This window comes from Myodes glareolus, chromosome 10 (assembly GCF_982192425.1).
Source record: "Myodes glareolus chromosome 10, mMyoGla1.1, whole genome shotgun sequence".
Classification (NCBI taxonomy): Eukaryota; Metazoa; Chordata; class Mammalia; order Rodentia; family Cricetidae; genus Myodes; species Myodes glareolus.
The window spans coordinates 17,328,194-17,351,326 of record NC_142035.1 but is presented as its reverse complement, the minus strand read 5'-3'; the positions used below and the strand labels follow the sequence as shown (position 1 = coordinate 17,351,326).

Sequence of the window (23,133 nt, the reverse complement as noted above, 5' to 3'; positions counted from 1 at the left end):
AGCTTCCAAGTGAAAATTAGAATTTGGAAAGCCTGTATTTGTCACTGTGAGCTTGAAAGTTGCTGGTGCCTCCACAAAATTGGAGGTGATAGCCAATACACAATTCCATCAGCTGTGATGAGGCAAGTCACAACATTTGGAGGGTTGTCATAACTCTGAGTAGTTTTCAAATGACCAGTGTACAATATTACAAAATCTTCTGAGGACAAATGGCTCATTCAAAATGTGTGATGGACGTAGTTTAATGTAATCAAGTGAGGGAAGTTGGAAAATATAGCTTTTGCACCAAAAAAAAATAGTTTCATTGCAACTAAATGTTAGGAAACTACCATTGAGTGTAACAAAAAATTCATAATTATCCTAAGTGGCTATTAAAATCTTTCTTTGTTTCCAACTATGAATGTATCTGATGTGTTTTCTTGATGTTTCAGTCCTAATAACCCAAGGTTAATTGAGTGCAGAAATGGATGGAAGAATCCAGTTATCTTCCATCAAGTCAGACATTAAAAATTTTTGTAAATTATAGAACTGTACCACCTTAGCTTTATTGCTTTGAAAATATAACATACCAGTGATATTAGAAGATAGTGGGTTGATCATCACTTTTTGTTTTATCCCTTCAAACTTACTATGGATGACCTTTGACTTGAGAGTCCTGGATTTACAGATTGTATTATCACATCTGGCTTGGTTGAGTATTACTTTCATATGAATTAAAGTGTGTCAACTTTTAATGATAAAGTTTTTCATGATAAAGAAAATTTTGACAAAGAAAACCCACATAAGCAAAATCTCGTTAGAATATTCACTGATTTTTTAAAGCTTAAGGAATTTTCAACCCAAAGGAATGAATGGTTCTGACAAAAAAACATGTATTTCAACTTAGAACACTACCAAAATGCCCACAATTTAGTACGTTTCAGTGTTCTTTGCCATTTGAGTTTGGATTATCTTGTGTTTGGGGGCATTGCCCTGCTAAATTCTCAGCATTGGTCACTCATCAATTATTGACTAGCTCCTCATTAATTAACTTGATGGTACCTCCACCACCAATAAAAAATACAATAAAAACCCACTTTTTTGTTACACATTATTAAAACAACCTTTCTTTAGAACCATTGTCATGAAAAGACAAGAAAAGTCAATAATATAAGTATCTATGAAATACCCATCTGGTCAAAAGGCCAAGAAGTGCAAAACAATCCTATGTTCCTGTGCAAATCGCAAATTGAATTAAAATAACAAAAATAAAACACTAATTACAACAACCTTTTCATGGAACTGTGATTGAGCTGGCAGGATTATCACGATAGTTTCTTTGTTCTGCAACCCATCAAATTGGGAAAAAAGAAATCCATCAAATGCTTTCAATTTTCATTAGTGACTTTATGATCCAGAAGTGAAAAGAGTGGAGGCTCTGGAATGGGCATAGAATTTGAACTTTGGCTCTGAATCTTAGTGACTGTGTGACCTTCTTATGGTAGCATTTGTAACAACTGAAGACAACAATGTCTCTATCGATTGCTGCTGTGAGCAGCGGATTAGATAACTATGTAAGTGAGCTTCTATTTAAAAGCAGATTCAGTGTGCTCCACTTACCTCTCATTAAAATGAGAGTGACCAATGCAAATATAGAAAGTCACAAAGAAAAAGACAGGCAAGGGATCACCAGTGAGAGGTTTCGGTGCAATTCTAGAACACTAAGTGAGGTCGAAGAGGTGTCAAGTATGAAGACAAAAGAAAGCCGAATTGGAAAGCAATGCTAGCAAGAAAATCGATTTGTGCTGAAGATTTTGGGAGGAGATGTGCATCCTGGAGGGTCTGGAAGCAGCATGTGCTACATAAAAAAGGGGTGTTGGAAAGCCTGTCCCTCGGTTCCCCAAACTGTTTGCACTGGGAGCCAAGAATGTGTCTCTTATGGTTCAGCAGGAGGGGGGGAGCTCCTTATTTCGAGAATTTGGACACTTCTGCTTCTCAAAGCAGAATGTTTGCTGTCTCTCAACTTTCCCCACCTTACTTTCGGTATTGCTACTCAGTTGGCTGGTTTTATGACAAGCCCTTTCAACATGATCAGTCAATTCAAGTAGGAAAACTACAACTCTGGAAGTAACAGAAATAACGGGAGACATTCGGGAAAGCACTCTGTTCCCCCAGATCAAAATGATATCCTGATGAGCTGAGTGTTATAAATGAGAAGGGAAGCTCACGAGGAAAGACATCAGGACACAACAAACACTTCTTTAGAGGAAATCCGAGTGAAATTTTGCACAGATGCAAATTAAAAGGTCCACAGTTTTCTAGAAAATATAACTAAATGACCCTTTTTAAAAAAGCATTCATTTATTGTTTTGGGGAGTATATACAGAGTAGCTAAAATCTGAAATGACCAATCTCTGTTGGTAGAGAAATAATGTCTGACTAGTTTAATTAGATATTACTGAAGACAACATATAATTGTACAGCTCACGATGAGTTAAACAAAGTTTTCCACTCTACAAGAGTGTAAGGGTAGTCAGAGGGAGTGTAACACAGTGGTGGAGGCTAGCAAGTGTGCAGACGGGCTATCAAGTTTTACACCAGCTGCACAGTCTTGGAGAAATTAACCTTTCTGTACTTCAGAGTCTCCCTCCAGCAGCTGTAAAATAGGAGGGGTCTTCTTTCTGTATGCATATATAGGTATCTCTCTCTCTCTTTCTCAATTTGTGTGTGTATATGTGTGTGTGTGTGTGTGTGTACGCACAAGTGTGTACGGGCATCTGAAGTCCCAATGTTGATATTGCGTCTTTTCCAATTATTTTCCATGTTATATATTAAAAGTTGTCTCCCACTAAACCCAGAGCTCATGATTTGAAATTGAGCTCAAAAACTTCCCCTCTCTCCCTTCCGTTTGTTCAGCTCTAGGCTGGTCACACCAAGTGCACCCAGCTCTTACACAGTACCATGTGCCAGAATTTCATTCCTGCTACTTGCAAGGCAAGGGTTTTTTCAACGGAGGCATTTCTCCAATCTCCCTCTCAGCTCTTATTTTATAGAGTTATGACAAGAATTAACTGAGGGAGGTGGCATATGCAAATGACTTACCTCCTGGCATTTAGTAAGCTTTAAGTAAATTACATGATGCTATATTAAAAATAGTATACCACTTGGCTCTGAAGTGACCTGCTTTGATGGAATTACAAAATTAGCTATTATGTATGTAGTTATATTTAAAAAGTAGGAGAATAACTTCACTGGGAATATGGAAGAGAGAGGGATATTAAATGATTTAGGACAGCTGAATTCTCATCTATAAAAGCAAGAGGTAAATAGATAAATATCTGTAATCAATAATCTTAAAATGGGACATTGTTTAGTGATATACCAATTTTTGGAAAAAATAAATAACTAAAACGTAGTCACCTATGGGGCTGAAAAGGGAGGGTTTGTAAATCATGGGGTAGAGGAGGATTTCATCTATTTGATTTTCTAATTATGTATATGTATTAGCTTGAATTTTTAAATCAAAGAATGAAAAGGTTAACGCAAATGAACAGACTGTCGGTACCTGCATGTGTGAATAGACATGTTGTTCCTTGTTTCATTTTATTCATTATAGTAATTCTATTCTTGGGGATTTTTTTCCTACTTACAGGTAAAATATCAAAATAAAAACATGAATAAATCCATTATAACTGAGTTATTTATAACAACAAATAACTGGAAATGACCCAAATTTTCAACTATATGGGAAATGGCTAAAAATCATGCAAATACCTGAAACAATGTTATAAGTCATCCATATAAATTTATTGTTTCAGATGGCTACACATTGGCTAATAGCCCTCCCATGCTGACACACACACACACACACACACACACACACAGTGTCTGTTGTGTATTTAAAAGGAAAAAGAAGCTTGACAGTCAGTAGAATTAACATGTCTACATAACGATTTTTATTTAAAAGATTTTTTTTTAAATTTTACATAACAACCATAGTTTCCCCCTTCCCTTCTCCTGCTCCCCCTACTCAATACCCCATCCATTCCTCAGAAAGAGTATGGCTTCCCATGGGGAATCAACAAAGTCTACCATATCAAGTTGAGAAAGGACCAACCTGTGTATCTAAATTGAGCAAAGTATCCCTCTATAGGGAATGGGCTCCAAAAAGCCAGTTTATACACTAAGGAAAAACCCTGGTCCCCACCCCATAGACTGCCCTAGCCACAGAACTGCCACCTACTTTCAAAGGGCCTAGTTCGGTCCTATGCAGGTTCCCCAGCTAACAGTCCAGAGTCAATGAGTCCCCACTAGCATGAGTCAGCTGTATTTGTGGTTTCCCACATCATGATCTTGACCCCTTTGCTCATAAATCCCTCCTCCCTCTCTTTGACTGGACTCCTGGAGCTTCGTCCAGTGCTTAGCTGTGGATCTCTGAGTCTGCTTCCGACAGTTACTGGATGGAGGTCTATGATGACATTTATGAGGGTCATCAATCTAATTACAGGGGAAGACCAGTTCAGGCACCTTCTTCACTAATCCACATACCTATGAACACCTAATTTTTGACAAAAAAGTCAAAATTGAACAATGGAAAAAAGAAAGCATCTTCAACAAATGGTTGGCACCGGGATAACTGGAACTGGATATTGACATGTAGAAGAATGCCAATAGATCCATATCTATTGTCATGCACAAAACTCAACAAGTGGATCAAAGACCTCAACATAAATCCAGTTACACTGAACCTGATAGAACAGAAAGTGGGAAGTAACCTTGAATGCATTGGTGCTTCAGGAGCTACTTTTGCTCCTTCAGTCAATAGCCTTTGTGGAAATACAAATCAAAACAACTCTGATATACCATCTTACACCTGTTAGAATAGCTAAGATCAAAAACAGTGATGACGACTTATGCTGGAGAGGATGCGGAGTAAGGGGAGCACTCCTCCATTGTTGTATGGAGTGCAAACTTGTGCAGCCATGTTGGAAATAAGTATGGTGGTTTCTCAGAACATTGGGAGTTAATCTACCTCAATATCCAGGAATACTGCTCTTGGGCATATACTCAAAGGCAGCACATTCATACCACAAGAACATTTGCTCAACTATGTTCATAGCAGCATTACTCATAGTAGCCAACTCCTGGAAACAACCTAGATGCCCTCAACAGAAGAATGGATAAAGAAAATGTGGTACATTTTCACGATGGAGTATTATTCAGCCATAAAAAAAATGACATCTTGAAATTTGCAGGCAAATGGATAGAACTAGAAAAAAAAACATTCTGAATGTGGTAACCCAGACCCAGAAAGACAAATATGATTTGTACTCATTCATAAGTGGATATTAGACATAAGGAAAAGGATAATCAGGCTACAATCCACAACCCCTGAGAAGGTAGGTAACAAGGAGGACCCTAAGAGAGACAAGCATGGATGCCTCTGGGAAGGGGAAATAGTTAAGATCTCCTGAGTAAACTGGGAGCATGGAGGGGAGAGGTGAAGCGGGGGTGGGGATAACATGAGGGAACAGGATGGTTGAACTGGGGGTGGGACAGAGAAGGTAAGCAAGGAAAGAGGTATTTTGATAGAGGGAGCCATTATAGGGTTAGGGAGAAACCTGGTGCCAGGGAAATGCCCAGGAATTCACAAAGATGACCCCTGCTAAGACTTCATAGTGTTTTTTACACTAAATTCTCTGCACTTCAGAGTCCCTAAAGAGATGATTCCTGGCTGCTGAGGTCACTGTGTACAGGGATTTTTTAACCCCCAAATTTAAAGCTTCTTTATGAGCAATGTCACTTGTACTTAACATCACTGTTCAGAGAGAATGCATTGCCACGAATGATGCCACTGATAGCAAAGATAAGAGGATTTAGGAGACTTCCCTGTGTATAGTCAGATTTCGTGTTTGCCAAGTCTTTTTCATTCTCGCTGTGGCACATCCTCCAAACCATCAGTAAAGACATTTACGTTAGCAAACTACATGACAGTCCTTGGAAATGCCTACTACATGTCACATTGGAACCTGTGTGGCCCTATAATCCCTTCAACACCTAAAGACATCAGGTGAGGGTCACCTTTTACTACTTCGCAGCATGGTTATAACGGTAAAATAGAAGGCTGTCTGGGACATTATCTACACATTCCTATCCAGAGCAGGTACCCAAGAGAACTCAGCCAGTTATGGCTGAGTGTCTATGACTTGCTCTTGAATCTGGATCTCAAATTCCAGTGTACATTATAGAATATTCTGGAAGCCTTACTAAATTCCAGATTCAGGATTTCTGATTTAGTAGGTCAGTAGGTTTTGGTGAGACTTGAACACTTGTAATGTGTGTGTGTATGTGTGTGTGTGTGTGTGTGTGTGTGTGTGTGTGTGTGTGTGTACGTACATATGTATGTACATGTTCGTGGGTATATGTGCATATGTCTGTGCACATTTCTACAGAAGCCAGAGGTCAACACTGGATATCTTCTGCTGGCACTTTTATGCTCTCACCCTCTTCTGCTCCTGCTCCTCTCCCTCCTTCCCTTCCTTTCCCTCTATCCATTTGAGTCATATTCTGTCACTGAACCGGGAGCTCAGGGGTTCCTCTAGACTGACCCGTCAGCACACTCCATGGACCCTTCTTTCTCTGCCTCCACATCACTGGGGTTACAGGAGTGTGTCATCACATCTGTCTTTTAATGTTGGTGCTAGGGATCTGAACTCAGGACCTCCTGCTTGGACAACAAGCACTTTACCAGCTGAGCCATCTGCTTGTTCCCCTCTGCCCAGATTTTGATTTTTAATGAATTCCCAGGTAATACAGAGAATCCCAGACTAAGACATGAAGACATAAACTTTCACCAAAACCAATATGAACAAGATGAAGATTAGGAGACAGAAATGTTTCTTACCCTAAGGCTCCTCATCTGCCCTGATCCCACTGTGCAGAGCTTTGGCATAAGGTCTCCACCAGCTTAATATTCTTTCCAAGCTCCCTAACAAGGTTCTCCTGGGGTCTAGAGCCTAGCCAAACCTCCTAAGTTAACTTCTTGTGCTATGAGCAATGAGAGCTCTTTCCCATCCTCCGGGAGTCTAGGTGCCAATGCAGAGGCCACCCTTTTAGGTTCCAAGAAATTATGCATTCGTTATGGAGGAAATTAACACCTCAAAGCAAACTATAATTAGGAATTCTTCAATTCAGTTTATGCTTTTTCAATTAGGCACTCTATAATTTTAATCATGGGAGCATTAACATGTTTCTGTAATTTATATACCTGTGCTATAATTAAGCCTGGGAAACACATTGCTCCAAACCTGAGTGGAAGTGATTGTTTCCTTTCACACTCAGCTCCACGGGGCCCTGATGAGGAGACAGCGCCAGTTTTAGTGGAGCCACTTGTAAGCTGTAGAGGCCAAAGAGAAGTCCCTTGATTTGGGGCATGTGGGCTTGTCACAGACTAGGCATTGTCTTCGAACATCTGGCCCATGTGGATACATATGTATCCCAGTCGTTCCCCTCCTTCCACTCCTTCCGTCCTTCCGTGACTTTACAAACATTGCACTACTGGGAACTGTTTTAGCAATTATCCTTGGGAACTAAATTCAATTAAGCAAGAACAGGGTGTCCCGGCACAGGAGATGTTACCTGTGAGCTGTAGGAAGCAAATGACTTTGAAATGAAGACACTGAACCATTATCTAACACTTATCCTAGATTGATCGGTACTGAGCCCCCTCCCCCGTCTCCATTTCTCTTCCCACTTTTGTCTGACTCTCCCACTCGCAATCTCAGCTCTGCCTTTTGGCCACAAAGCAGGGCCCGGATCCCTGCATGCAAGGTAGTTCTCTTGGGATGCTGAGCAGTTCTGCCAATTCAAGGAATTCCGAGGCACGCTGAAAGTTTTGTGCTTATTCAGACGGAACCTCTGAACTTTCTGAAGGTTAAAAACCTTCTTTTCTCTCCTCATCTTCCTGCTCTCCCCACAATAGCAAATTCAGATTTGCTGACTGCAATAAAAGGAAAAAGAACATAATCAAAACTGGCCCGGGGGGACAATGCGTACAGACTCCAGCCCAGCTGAGTGACGCACCCATACTGCCGCAGCATTTCGGCACTCAATATATTTTGTCTGATCTAAGAAAATATAGAACTTTTTATAGAGTGAAAGTTGGAAATGGATTTGTTTCTCCCAGGCTGCTCCAGACATCTACAAAAGAATACAGATTTGTTCATAGTCTGATGTTCAGTTTTACCCCACATCCGTCTTCTACCTACGCCCCAACATCTGCATAGAAGCAATATATTCAGATACACCATCAGCATGCACCAACACAACACGAATTATTTCAGACACTAGTCATTGTCATCATCAGAAAATAGGGGTGTGTTTTTAGCCCCCGTATGGACAGGAATAAAGGCATTCACTGGCAGAGATTCTGGATCAGCACTTATGAGCTTAACACTGCTATCTGAATGCTGAAACACACCGCCGAAGAGACATGGGACTCTAAAATCTGCACAATTAGCAAGGGCGATATCCCTATAGAATATCAAACAACCGCTTCCTACTACAGGCCCAGGAGCCAATATCAGCACCATAGAGAACTGTGATTATCTGTACAGGTGCCATAGACTCCTTTCTCCCTCTGGGCCTCCTATTGGCCAAATCCCTAGTTCTCTAGTGTGGGTCAGCACGACCAGTGCCACCCGGGAATGGATTCTAACGGCAGATTCCTGGATACGATCTTTTTATCCCTGGACATGGCCAGGCACCTGCAGGTGGACCAGCTCTCCAGGTAACTATGTTTTACAGAAGTCTGAGTCATATGGGAAGTAACCACGTAACGGTATCCCTAGGAAGTTGTTATCCCTGGGGAAGATGACACAGTCGAATTCTGTAGCTCTAGTTCAGCAGGCCAGGGTCTCAGTAGCAAGTCACCCGATGCCAGGGCTCATTCTTCTCCAGGTACTTCTTGTTCTATGCCTGTTTCTAAGTACTCATCATTCTGTTCCTCTCTCGTGGAAGGATCTCTAGACTTTCTCTACTCTCAAATACTCGCATAAATGATCTCCATGAAAACAGGACCTCTTTCCATCAACCCTTGTAGGGTCCAGTACAGCAGAAGATACGATTTCCTACTATGATGGAAATATTGTTTAACATTGAATCCAATAGCTACCCATGGACACTGGATACTTTAAATGTGGCTAAGACAACTAATATTTTATTTCATATATTTAATTTATTTTTTAAATTGAAAATATGTTTATTACCAGAAGAACCAAGGAAGATCCAGATAAGTCTATGATAAGCCACTAACTTTTGCAGGAAAGCGTCTTAATGGTCAGTTCACTGATGTCCCATGGGGAACGCTGAATAGGGAGATGAAGCTGTGTACCCATGAGTTTATGCTTTGTGGACATCAGTGCTAGATGACCAATCAAATATTTTTAATTTTTTTCCTTTACGAAAGGATTGTCAATTTTGCTTAAAGAAGTCACGTTCCTGGCCTTGACTAAGAAAACAAACACCAACACCAACAAACCATACATCTCACAAATTCCTTAAAACTTCGATAGTCACGTGCATAGTTCATCCTCCAAGTTATTACTGTTGCCAGATGGCATTTCTGGGTCTTTAAAGAGGACAGATAATACTGAGATAATAAATCCAGTTACAACCTCACAGTCTTTCTCTCCCCAGGAGTACAAAGTCTATACTAGAAATACATTAGCCATCCTGTGTTCAGAAGACCACAAGTTCAGGATTACTGAGCAGAAAAAGAGAGAGATCCCAATCCCCAAGAACAGCCCTGGACATCTTCCTTCAAGGATTCCCATTCCTTCAGAAACATAACAGAATTTGCTGAGCCGAGGAGAGAGGGGGTTTCAGGGATTTCATATATTTAATTTAAATAGCCACATACAGGAAGAGGCTACAGTATTAGATAATTCATATTTAAAGTCATGATCTCAATTTTTTTTCTCTTATTTGGGCTCTTACTTTCTGTTCTTAAAATTGACACTTTCTTTATATGTTTGTAAGCTTTTAAAAATTTCTTCCAGAATCAGTATCTAAGTGAAAACACACTAGCCAAACAGGAAACCTATGCAGCTGTAGCCAGGCCAGAAAAGGGTGGGATGCATGGTAATGGTTGGGGCAATCATAAATTCTTTTCCCTAGCCACATAGTCTGTAATATTTATATCTTTATGCTATTCTGGATTTTTTTTCTGTTTGTTTGCTTGGGACAGGGTTTCTCTAGGTAGCTTTGAAGCTTGTTCTGGAAATGGCTTTGCAGACCAGGCTGGCCTCAAACTCAGAGATCTGCCTCTGCCTCCCGAGTGCTGGGATTAAAGAGGTGTGCCACCACTGCCCGGCCCTTTACGGTCTTCTTTTACTGCCCCAAATCCAGGGTTTCTCTTACTGCTACTGTGAGGAGGCAGCTCTCTGAGCAGCTCCAAGCAGAGAAAGCAGACATTACTTTTGCAAAAGAGCAAGACTTCTTGAATACTGTGGTTGCACAAATTCACGTGCTAGCTCAGAAAAACACCAATGGATCATGATATGGAAATACATGAGATGGAGGTGGGTTTCAAAGTTTGACCTTCTGGCAGTTGCAGACAGAGATCCTGTGAGCCACTGGTCATCACATGCTCAAAAGCTGAGACACAGAGTGGCCCACACTGTCCTGGGGCCCAGAACCGTACAAGAAGTAGAAGCCAGCAGGGAATAATAGCGGGAGAAAGAGGAGATTGTGGGGAAGGCATCTTGCAGTCATTGCTGCTCTTGCAGAGGTTTCCTGAGCTCTCCTGTTGGAGAGCATCATAGGACTGTATCTACTTAGTCAACCCTCCCACACTTTGTGTAGTCTATTGTTCCTTGATATACCCTACTTTGGAGACTTTCACCTTGAGTACAGGACCATACATCAAGCATATTTGTGCAGTTGGTTCTAGGCATCCAGTATCTTATAACCATGTTACTCTACAGGGGTTATTATTATTATGGCCTGCCTTCTTAGCATCTTATTCAAGGACAGTAATTCCCTGCCCTTTTCTTAAAAAATTTTTTATTGAGCTCTACATTTTTCTCTGCTCCCCTCCCTGCCTCTTCCCTCCCCTTCAACCCTCTCTCAAGGTCCCCATGCTCTCAATTTACTCAGGAGATCTTGTCTTTTTCTACTTCTCATGTAGATTAGATCCATGTATGTCTCTCTTAGTGTTCTCATTGTTGTCTAAGTTCTGTGGGATTGTGATTTGTAGACTGGTTTTCTTTGCTTTATGTTTAAAAACCACTTATGAGTGAGTACATGTGATAATTGTCTTTCTGGGTCTGGGTCACCTCACTCAAGATGATGTTTTCTAGCTGCCCTTTTATCCCATCTCTTCCCTTTATATAGATTCTTTGACAACAGTGTGGCCTGCCAGCCTTCAGCATCTCTTCTACATGCACACACATCTACTTTTATACTTTTTACAACATATGTTTTTCATATTTCATTGTGTATATGTGCTTGTGTGTTTGTACAGTTTCATGGGGTGCTTGTGAAGTCCAGAAGAGGGTGCGGGATCTCTAGGAGCTGGAGCTACAAGCAGTTGTGAGCTACCCAATGTGGGTCCTGTGCACTGAACACTGACTCTCTGCAATGGCAGTGACCAGCGTGGGTCCTGTGCACTGAACACTGACTCTCCCCAAGGGCAGCGACCCAGTGTGGGTGCTGTGCACTGAAAACTGACTCTCTGCAATGGCAGTGACCAGCGTGGGTCCTGTGCACTGAACACTGACTCTCCCCAAGGGCAGCGACCCAGTGTGGGTGCTGTGCACTGAAAACTGACTCTCTGCAATGACAGTGACCAGCGTGGGTCCTGTGCACTGAACACTGACCCTCCACAAGGGCAGCGACCCAGTGTGGGTGCTGTGCACTGAACACTGACTCTCCCCAAGGGCAGCGACCCAGTGTGGGTGCTGTGCACTGAAAACTGACTCTCCACAAGGACAGCGAGAGCTCTTAGCTCCTGGGCCCCTTACTGCCATATTATTTTTAAAGCAAGCTTAGCCCAGATGGTTCAGGTTGAGTACTTTGGTTAACAGTATTATCTTCCTTTTCCTACTGTTCTAGGTAAACTTATGTGTCATTTTTTATTTCCTTTTAATTTTCTTAAAAAATGGTATGTCTGTGTGGGGGTAGTAGCACATGAGGCCAGGTGCTCATGAATGGCGGAGGTGTCAGATCCCTCTGGATTTGGAGTTACGACCAGTCATGACCAGCCTGATATGGGTGCTGGCACTCAAACTCCAGATCTTTGCATGAACAGTACATACTCCACCACGGAGTCGTCTTTCTCACCCTCTTTCTTATTTTCTATTAGAGGTTAAAGTAAAAATGTTTGCCATTTCCTCTGCCCCATCCCATAATCGCTACTCAACTTTCATGTTTTACAAAGAAGTTAAAATACAGTCATATTAATCCGGGTTTCTTTCTACTTCTCCTTCACAAGCCTGTCCTTCTCCATCCTCTGAGCAGTCCTTAGGTAGCGTGTCACAGAGCTCTGTCCTGCCAGCTCGTCTCCGCGCTCTCCCTGAATGAGGTCACTCTTCCCTCTGTGTCTTTGGATGCCACATAGATGCTGGACTTTTCAAATGCAAACCTCTGTCAGACGCCTCTCCAGCACCACAGACTTCTAGAGTTTAAATAGCCGCTGTGGTAGGAGGTGAACATGGCAACCACACTCTTCTTTCCCGCGCGGCAATAACAGCCCCACTCTCCATCTCCCCAGATGGCAGACAGTCCAAAATAGAACATTCTCACTCTTCATGTTCCGTCGACTGCTCCATTTAAAATATTCTTCTCCAAACACCTGTTTTTCCTCCTTGGTTTGAGCCCGAGTGATATAATCCCAAATCCCAACAGCAGGGCCAGTTCTTGGTAAGCTGCATTGCTGGGCTGCCAGTGAGGTTGGAGGTGGGTGGGATGGTTTATAAAGGGAGGGCTGCAAGGCACCTAGGGTGAGCTGAAGTGAACTCACGCCTGACTAAACTATGGAACCCTCACTGGGGTTTCCCTGCACAATTTTTCTTTTCTTAAGAAGATCTATATCTGCTTTTATTATGTATATCAAAGTTATGCATGGAGCCAGAGATAATAAGACAGATGAGAGATGCAAAGAAGGTTACCACAGTGAAGCAAATCAACATCTCTACAGCCTCATACACTTTGCCTTGTTTATTTGCTTTTGCAGCAAGATTGACTTATCTGTCTGCCTGTAGCTCTGTACTTGAATACAGGACTGACCCTTGTCTCCTTGGGAGTGTCCAGGAAGTTCCATATCTCTTTAATGAAAGCAGTGTGTTCCTTTAGTGCCATATTTAGGCTTTGGGAAGAACGCTGTAACAGCACGCATCCTATTATTCCGGAATTATTTTCATTGCTTTTTGTATCTGGCTCCTCGTATTCTCTAATCCCATGTGATGCACTCCCAGCATGTTTTGGGAATGGATACCAGCCGGGTTAGTTACTTACAGAGCTAAATCGTCTCGCAGGTTATAGGAAATACCTCTCATCTCCACCACATGCTCCCTGAAAAGTGGGGCACACAGGACTCCTTATAGCCAGGCCCCAGCAAAGGTGACCCAGAGAACTGTGGGGACTGAGCAAAACAAACACGGCTCAGAGAATGATTGCAATTGCTGTTTCTCATCTGTCTCCATGTGAACTGGGACTCGCAAACTCCTCGGGCTCCCCCATGCTAATAAATCCTCCAAATTTTCATTTCTTCTTCCTAATTGGACACAATCATATGCTGGTGTCTGAGAATCAGATGATAATGATTCCAATTTTGCTCGCTGCAGTTCCACGGACCAGCAAAGCCCGTCTGTGGTTGCTCTGTGTGCTCCCACTCAGGGCTTTGCCATTATTAAAGGAATCCTAGAGGAAATTTGGCAACAGTTTGCTTTTCTTCCCAGTAAAGTTTCTTGGCTGGGTCTCTAATTTGTACTGTAACTAATCACTGCGCATTTCAGAATGTGCAGTCGTAACTAGATGCTCCTGTCAAGACCCGGGGATTCTCATCAGGGAATAAACATAACTTGCCGTGACCTTTGGAAGGCATTGGCAAGATACATTGACTTCTGCTGTTCAGTCTTGTACATCTGATCCTACAGGCTGGAGCAATGCCATGCCTCCAGAAGCCATAATAACATGCCACACGTCCTAACTAACCTTGTAGATGGTCCCTGAGAAATACCCAGGATACCTGTGCACTACCTATGAGGTCCCTTCCAGTTCTTGAGTATATTGAATTCCCAGATCATCTACATTCTTACCCACCTCACCGGAGTATCTGGACACACACAGCATACAGACATTAGCTTGGAGATAAACTTGCTTGTGACCACCTAGCGCTGGGGCGGGGAGGGGCATCAGTTCCTTCAACAGTATGACTAGAAAATCCCTAGAAACTGACAGTCGTCCTAAACCCATGTTAGTTGACTTTCAGATGTTTCCACTTATCAACAAGCAAATCGAGGCTCACAGAATCAGGTAGCTGGTCCAGAACTACCCAGTGAAGCAGCTGAATAATAAAGCCATATCTGATTCTGTCCTACTCTGCCAACTGGGTAGGCAGATGTGGTGGGAAGAACATATCGCTCTAAGGTTTTAGGTGGGCTGCAGAATCTAGCTCCTGGACTCAAGGAGCCCTAGTTACTGGCACACTCACACACAAGTCCCTACAAAAGAGTGGCGAAGGCAGACTGCATCACTGGAAGAGATGGTGCATTCTGAGTTCATAATGGAGGCAAGACAGTTTGGGATGTGGCTGCTGGCCTGGATGCTGGGAAGGTAATGAATGGCACACCTGCATAGTGGCATGAACAGACACCAATGACACAGAGGACCAAATGTGGGCATCTGCTGAATATCCTTTCCACAGGCCTTGATGAAGTCTAAACCCAAAGCAAAGACCTTCCTGTTCACCCCCTTTTCTGCCACCATCTTCTTATCTTGTTTCTGTTTCTGCTCACTGAACTACTTATGGCTCCTAGACACCCTGTGTGTCCTCTCTGCCTTGACTCTTGTTGATTCCTCTCACTCACAAACTCCCTCCTCCATAGTACTCATAAGTGGATACCAGATGTAAAGCAAAGGAAAACCAGACTACAAACCTTTTACCTAATCCCAGAGAAGCCAGGTAACAAGGAAGACCCTAAAAAGGATGCATGAATTGCCCTGGTAAGGGGAAATACATGAGATCTTCTGGGTAAACTGGGGGCAGGGAGAGGTCAAGGGGAGGGAATAGGGGGTGAGAACATGAGGGATCCAGAGAGTCGAGTTGGGGAAGGGATGGAGTGGGAGAACAATGAAAGAGATACCTTGATAGAGGGAGCCATTGGAGGTTAGGGAGAAACCTGGTGCTAGGGAAATTCCCAGCAATCCACAGGATGACCCAGCTAAGACTTCTAGCAAAAGTGGAGAGGATGCCTGAATTGGTCTTCACCTGTAATCACATTGGTGAGCGTCCTAACTGTCGTCATAGAGATTTTGTCCAATAACTGATGGACGCAGATGTAGAGGTCTACAACCAATCACCAGGCAGAGCTCGGGGAGTCCAGTCGAAGAGAGGGAGGGGATTACATGAGCAAGGGGGTGGTCAAGATCATGATGGGGAAATCTACAGAGACGGCTGAACCAAGCTTGGAGGAACTCAGGAACCCTAGACCTACAGCTGGTGAGTCTGCATGGGACTCCCTCTGCATGTGGGAGACAGTTGCGTAGCTTGGTTTGTTTGAGGGGCCCCTGGCAATGGGACCAGGATCTATCCCTGGTGCACTAGCTAGATATTTGGAGCCCATTCCCTATGGTTGGATGCCTTACTCAGCCTTGATGTAGGGGGAGGGGCTTGGTCTTGCCTCAACTTAATGTGCCAGGCTTTGTTGACTTCGCATGGAAGTCCTTACCCTTTCTACATAGTGGATGGGGGGTGGGTTTTAGAGGGAGGTGTGGTGGAGTGGGAGGAGGGGTGAGAGGGGGAACTGTGGATGGTATGTAAAATGAATTAATTTTTTTTAAAAAAATCCTTCATTCTATAGCTCTCAATTAGGCAGCACTGCTGCCAGGAAGTCCTCCAGCTTCCACATCCATGAGGCTCATGCTGGATGCCTATGCACTTAACTTAGTTGTCATGGAAACCCCTAGCCACACACACACACAGCCTCATCATCACTTGTATCTTTTTCACACTTGTTTGCCCTTATACACCTGTAATATCCCAAATCGGAGGTAGTCACTATGTCCTCAAAAGGAGACAGAGGAATGGTTGATAACATGCTTACAAAGCTTGGTATCATTATCCACCAGGGAAATACAAATCAAAACGACAGGGAAGTATCATTTCACTCTATTTAAAAAGGCTGTTATCAAAATCAAATGAAAAATAATGCTAGCATGGATGTGAAGTAAAAGAAACTCATAGGGGGAAAAAAGTCAGCTTCAGTCTATGATCCAGCTACCCCACGACAGGATACATGGCCAATGGGAATGACACGGAATCAGCCTAGATGCCCACTAGGCGATGAGTGGATAAAGAAAATGCAGTATATCTACCCAACAGAGAACTAGTCAGCCATAAATAAAGATGAAATCCCATCATCTGCAGGAAAATGAATATATCCAGAGAAATTTGTGCCAAACGAAATAAGCCAAACACGAAAAGCCATAGAACAAATGCTGTCTCTCTCTTTTCTAGACATCAAGCAAAGTTTGCGTGAATGCAGAACAAAGGTAGCTAGAGTTTGGAAGTCCATGTAAAGGGTAGATAAAGGAAAGTTGGGTTTTGTGTGTGTGTGTGTGTGTGTGTGTGTGTGTGTGTGTGTGTGTGCTGCCCCTGTGTTGAAATATCACACTGATCAAAAGTGACCACCATAAAATAAGTCAGTTCCTCTGTTACGGCAGGAATGTGTCAAGTGCTTGACAGTCACATGTGGTCAGCGGAGATCCTACCAGACAGTTCACAAAGAAGGGAGTTTTTATTGTTAGAGAAAGACCTATCTTATAACAATCTGTTGTGAGATAGAAGGTAGCTGAAGAAAATTCACACAGCCTTGACATCTGGAATTGACAAGGTTGGCACGACATATTTGCTGAATTTAATAAACACATACTTTAGCAACTACTTGTTGGGTTTTCTTTTCCCTTTGTGTTTTTATTTGTCTGTTTGCACCAACTATGGGCTAGGCATTATCCCATGTGAAGAAGACCCAATAGTGCTAAGCCTTCAAGTCTATTGGGACCAAAACAAAGGAACCAAAGCAATAAAATTACAAACAAAAATTCAAAACAAAGAAAGCTTATAAATTCATGCATAACACAGTTAAACATGCAGGGAAAAACCACTAAGGAATCACATGGATCACTGTTGAGTAAAACCTGGTAAAGGGACAGAGTGAATTTAAATGAAACTAGGAATAAGGTTAAGGGCAGATGCTGACAGGCCTTGAATTTCATGCTAAGAAGCTTCAACTTAATGCAATAGAAAACTAGTGACCCATTTAAGAATTTTAAGCAGGGAAGCTAACTTGATCCAATTTGTGCTTCCCAGGGATCACTCCAGCAGTGTGGTGGGGGATGGACCTGAGAGAGATGCTCTTGACAAACACATCAGCAAGGGCATGCTTGCTGACCAGGACAATTGGACTAGAGAAGCAGTGTTGCCATGCAGGGATGATTTGCAAATCAAGAGACAACGCAGGTGACAAAATGGACAAGAGAGGCGAGATGGGAAAGGATACTCGCAAGAAGTCTGCTGTAGCCGGGGAGCATCTCCCACAGATTTTGTTACAGAGCCCCCGTTCTCACTGCAGGAACTGCATTATGGGTGATTAATTCATGGCCAAGTTACTTTCTTATGAAGGTTACCACAGATACATCAGCATGACAGGTAGGGCGTGGGGGAAGAAGGCTCGGCGTGTTCGAGTCAGAGCTGAATATTAGATTCTCGTCACCATTTGATTGATCTTTTAAGCAATTCTGGGATTCTGTCACTTAAAAACCAATAAATCTTTGAAGGCCCGAGGAGAGCAATACAAAAGCAATAAATCTCCATTGTGGAGTATTAGAAAAATAGGCCAAGCTGCCGAGGTGGTTTGGCTGGAGGGTGAGGGTACAGGAACCTCATGCAGTCGGCTCTTCAATGTTCCCTTCCTCACTCTGAATTCTCAGCCCTACTAGGAGTCAAACTTGGGAGGTTTCCAAAGAGTGGGAGCTGGGAATTTGGCTCTGTCAGGGGTTAAGCACTGTGGCTTGGAGGAAGAAAAGACTGCTCAGAGACCTGGGGGCCAAGGCTTCGGTATGAATCTGAGAACCAAGTAGTTAAATACACAAAAGGACCAAGCTGGGCCCATACAATCCAGAGTTGGAGGACCCCCCCCAAAAAAAGTCATCTCCCAGCTGGAAAAATGTCTGACTATACAGCATCCTCTCAAAAGTTCTTCCAGATTTCCTGGACACAGTAGAAGTAGAAGTGCAAACTAGTGAGGCAGCAACGATCTCAGAGCCTGTCCTATGTTCAACTAACTGACAGTCAACACAAGTTGTCAACCCGACAGGATCTAGAATGAGCAGGCGACAATTCTCTGCCTCTGAGGGGGGTTCCTACAATGCATTAATTGAGGCATAAAGACCTATCCTCAATGTGGGCAGCCCATCCCACAGGGTGTGGTCTTGGATTGACTGAAGAGGAGAAAGGGAAACGGCAACAGAATCACTCACAGCTTCCTGCCTGAGGATACAATGCAACTCCGGGCAGTCTCTTGTAGCCATGACTTTCCTGCCCTGCCAGACCATACCCTGGAACTGTGACCTCCAGGGAAACTCCTCCTCCTTTGAATTGTTTGGGTGCTGTGTTACAGCCCTGATAAGATGAACTAAACAATTGGTTTTCCCCGCCAGGACCTGGAACCTCTCGTTTAACATCACAGATGTCAATTTCTCTCTGAAATAGAGATGCTAGCTCTCAACTAATTCATCCACAGGAATACTTAGAGTCAGACCGTGCAACAGAAGTAAAAATATTGTCATAATAATGTCTTTTTATACATTTACATTTGTTGATTTGCGGGGGGGGGACGACGAGCAAGTTTAAGGATTAGAAGACAGTCTGCATGCATCAGGTCTTTTCATCCACCATGCGGGGCCCAGGAATTGAACTCACAGCATTGGGTTTGGTGGCAAGCACTTTTACCTGCTGAGCCATCTTGCCAGACCAAATTATTTCCTTAAACATGGTTAATTTTAAATTGACATATGATACTTGTATTTACTGAGCACAAGTTCGATACCTGAAAATACCATATATCAGGAGTGATTTAGGGTAACTGGGCTTCTGAAACATCATTTCTGTGTTGGGAACACTTACATTTTTCTGTCTATGTGAAACACGTTACAAATTGCTGTCTACTGCATTTACCATACCATGCTCTCAGGTATTAGGACACCTTCTCTACTTTAAAATATAATTCAAGGCATCTTTGGCCAGACACCTGAAGCAAGCCTTTGGGGTCAGAACAACCAGGTCACTTTTCCTACCTGCTCCAGATTCCCGGTGTCCAGAGCAGCTCAGTGCCAGCTTGCCCACACGCAGCTCACCTCTCCACCGTGCCCACAGTTCCTCTCAATCTAGAAAGTCAGTTCACCCCAACCATCTACTTGTTTTGTGACCTCATTTGTCTACGTATTGGCTTGTTGTCTCACCTGCCGATCTGTTCTCTGACACCCTTGCGAGATGGTGAGCCTCACTCAAGAAAGCAGAGAGGGCCTTTCTAGCTTCATGCGACACCCAGATTGCTTAGCTCACCTCCTGGTCCATAGCAAATGCTCAATAAATATTTGCTGTGTCCAGCTGCCTCCAAGATGCACACCCTCATGACCGGGCTCATGCCCAGGTAAGAATCAGATTACTGCAACTAAAATCTATAGCAGTGTTTCTGCTCTCACGGCAGTTGTCCTGAAAGGCCCCCTCTTTGTCGTTGCTTGGTCTCCTCCCCTTGGCAAATGCCCAAGTTCTGGTCTGAAAATAATTCCAGAGACAGAGGGTACACCCACTCTCAGTGAACCGGGGCCTTGGGAAGGAAAGCAGCCAGAGATTTCTAGACACCAACCATTTCCCCTTTGAGCAGTGACATTTCCTTTAATTCTTAAAGATGGAAATGTCAGCAAGCTATGTCATGCATACCATCCTCCTAGCAAGATGGCGTGGTTCAGTAAAATGAATGTGGAGCTAGGGTCAGAACTGGGCTTCCATCTTATCTTGCCTGCCCCACTGGTTTCACGGTCTAAGTCAACTCATTAGCTTCTGTTTGTCTATTTCCATATCTTCAAACTGGGGTGTGTGTGGGTGGGGGGAGCTTCACAGGACCTTTACTTTGTTTCTGCATCTCAGCTTCCTCCTCTGAAAATGAAGACACCGGCTCATAGTATAAATGGAAAATTAAATGAGGATGCTGTATCAGAGCAGCTGGAGGGAAAGTTGGGAAGGAGTACCTTGGCTTGAAATGCCAATATCTTCTTTGAATTATCAGAAGAAGGACAGTTCTGACATCCTATAGTAAGAGGCCCATGAGCATCATCCCAACCTGCTGCAGGGCTGCATCCCTTGAGCCCAGTAAAGAGGGCCATCACCCAGCTTCAGATTAGGCAAGAACTTCTGCATTTTTGTTGGTTCGTTCTGTTGGTCCCACCACTATAATTTCTGGATAGAGTTGAATGAGGGCTGAAAATGAAGACCAGGACTATGTATCTCAAGAGCCTCCTTCTAGGCTGGTCTCCTAACCCCCAGAGGAAACAAGGTGATGCTGCTAAAAGTCAATCCCTGACAGATCCCCCAAGGTCCTCAAATCAGTCCACGCCTCTCAGACCCACCGATTCCTTTCCATCTCTTCCTCTGCCCCTGCTATAGGTTAAAGCATGATTGATTCCTTTTTTTAATAAGCCAACCTGGTTCATACTGGACACTTGTCAGAAGTCAAACCTTATACAACCAAGTGCCACCTTCTTTGAGAGTTTTCTCTGAGTGCTGCTAAGCTGCTGTGAAGATTCCCATAAGACTGCACAGCATTGTACCTATGCCATGTATCTGTTTCTTTAACTACAGGTTGGCTTCCTTTGAACATATCACCAGCTGATACCATAGCCCAAGCACTTAAACTAATGAAGATATGTGCTCAGTGAATCATTGTCTCCAGTCCCCACATCCCATCCATTGCGTATAAGAAATCTGGTACGTGCTTGGTGGACTAAACTGAGCCAATCTGGAAGTTCTACCTAACATTCTTCTCATTTCAATGGACTGAGGTCCTGAGACCCAGAGTTCTGAGCAAAACCAGCAGTCAATTTTGTTGCCTTGTGCAAAGGGGATCTTGTTGAAAATAAATGCCAGCCCATCCTGATAGTTAGGAACTTTCGCAAGTCAACAAGTTAATGATGTTCTTGGGCCCCAACAAAAATAAGCAGTGAGATCCTAAAAATATAGCCCCTGTGGGACTCTTAACACCACATATCTCTGGACTGAACCAGTCCCTTGGGCTCATATTTGAACTATGTGAGCAGATTACCTGGAGAACACAGGACATCTGTCTGTCTGTTATGGCAGTGAGACGGGTGTCTTGCAAAGATTCCTGTATCTAGGTTTTCCACCCACAATTACCTTTACCATTTGAGGTCCCTACCAGGTGAGCATCTGAATGGATGCCCACTGTGGGGAAATAAGACACTGGCTCAGCCCTTGCCTCTGAATTGAGCTTAGAGTTGCTGACCCTCTTCCTTGGGGAAAATCTGGCTTTGGGCTTATCTCATCCAGGCACACTGCCAGTCATGTGATTCACCTGGAGATGCATGAGGTATAGCAGAAGAAAGCCACAAGGGATAGCTCCTCACCTGACAGGGGCTCCCCGAGACTGGGCAGGTTTGAGCATCACTGTGATGGTGGTTTCTGTTTCATTAAGTGGTGTATCTGCATCGTATTCAGGCATCGATGGAGCTGGGCAAGAGAGAGAGAAATTGGACTTGAGGACTTCATATACCAAACGCCCCTCGACATGCCCCCTTGATCTCAGCCTGGCTGAACAGAGGTAGAGAGTGAGAACCCTGTGGTATCAGAGGCCTTCGGCATGGGGGGCCTTGGCATCCCACCTGCAGCTTCACTCCAGATGCAACAGTCTGAAGGGGGGTTAGGCATGAGCATCATCAAAAAGCGCCTCTCCCATGCAGGAAAAAGGAATGCGCAGGATATATAAGTCCTTAATAAAGATGCGAAAACAGAGTCAACCTCCTTAAACAAATTTAGATGCAAATTAAAACAAAGATGAATTTGTTCCATTTTTTTCTAAGACCTTCTCCCCCCACAGGAGTGTGACTAAATCTAATTCTTTGAAAGGGTAATTTAGCCATTTGTATTATGAGCCATTAAAACCCACATCTCTTTTAATGCTTTTTTTCAATTTCTGAATTTAATCCTGAAGTTATAATCCCAATCAACGATTTAAACTTTATTTTGTAACATGTTTATTGAAGCGCTATTTTATAAAAACGTAGAAACACCAAATATATTCAACCACAAGGGAGTGTTTAATTAAATTACGTCCATCCAGTTGACAGACATTATAATGAAAGCCACGCAGCAGTGTGGGAAATACTTATGGGATGAGGATAAGTGGAAACATTAAGCTACAAAAAAAACATGGCTTTTGTAAAACCACATGCAAAATACATATGCATGCAGATCAGATTGAATAGATATTCCAAAATATGGAAACTGTAAATAAGCATTCTGCAGTGGTTCTGTTTTAATGCTCCCAGGGTGTGATGCATCCCACTGGTAGAGACAGTTTGCAGTCTTGGGCTAGCACAGCTTAATCATCCATCCATCCATCCATCCATCCATCCATCCATCCATCCATCCGGTATTTCATGAGAGGCAGTGTTGTAGGTATCTTATACTGGAAAGTATTCTATTTGGAAAACAAATTTACAAACCATTTTATGTGCGCCCCACATTCTCTCTCATATATATACATTCTCTCTCTCTCTCTCTCTCCCTCTCTCTCTCTCTCTCTCTCTCTCTCTCCTTCCACCCCAGGGCATGTTACTTGGTGAACTTCAGAAAGTTTA

General features: G+C 43.2%; 1 protein-coding gene across 12 annotated transcripts in view; it reads right to left on the bottom strand.

Moving 5' to 3' along the window:
* Positions 1 to 23,133, bottom strand: part of Ptprt (protein tyrosine phosphatase receptor type T) — a 1,106,759-nt gene that overhangs the window by 259,890 nt on the left and 823,736 nt on the right. For all 12 annotated transcript variants that reach the window (XM_085697063.2, XM_085697062.2, XM_085697064.2 and 9 more), the window contains exon 11: positions 21,901 to 22,003. In XM_085697063.2, coding sequence (XP_085553189.2) covers positions 21,901 to 22,003 — 103 coding nt within the window. The remainder of the gene's footprint in view (positions 1 to 21,900; positions 22,004 to 23,133) is intronic.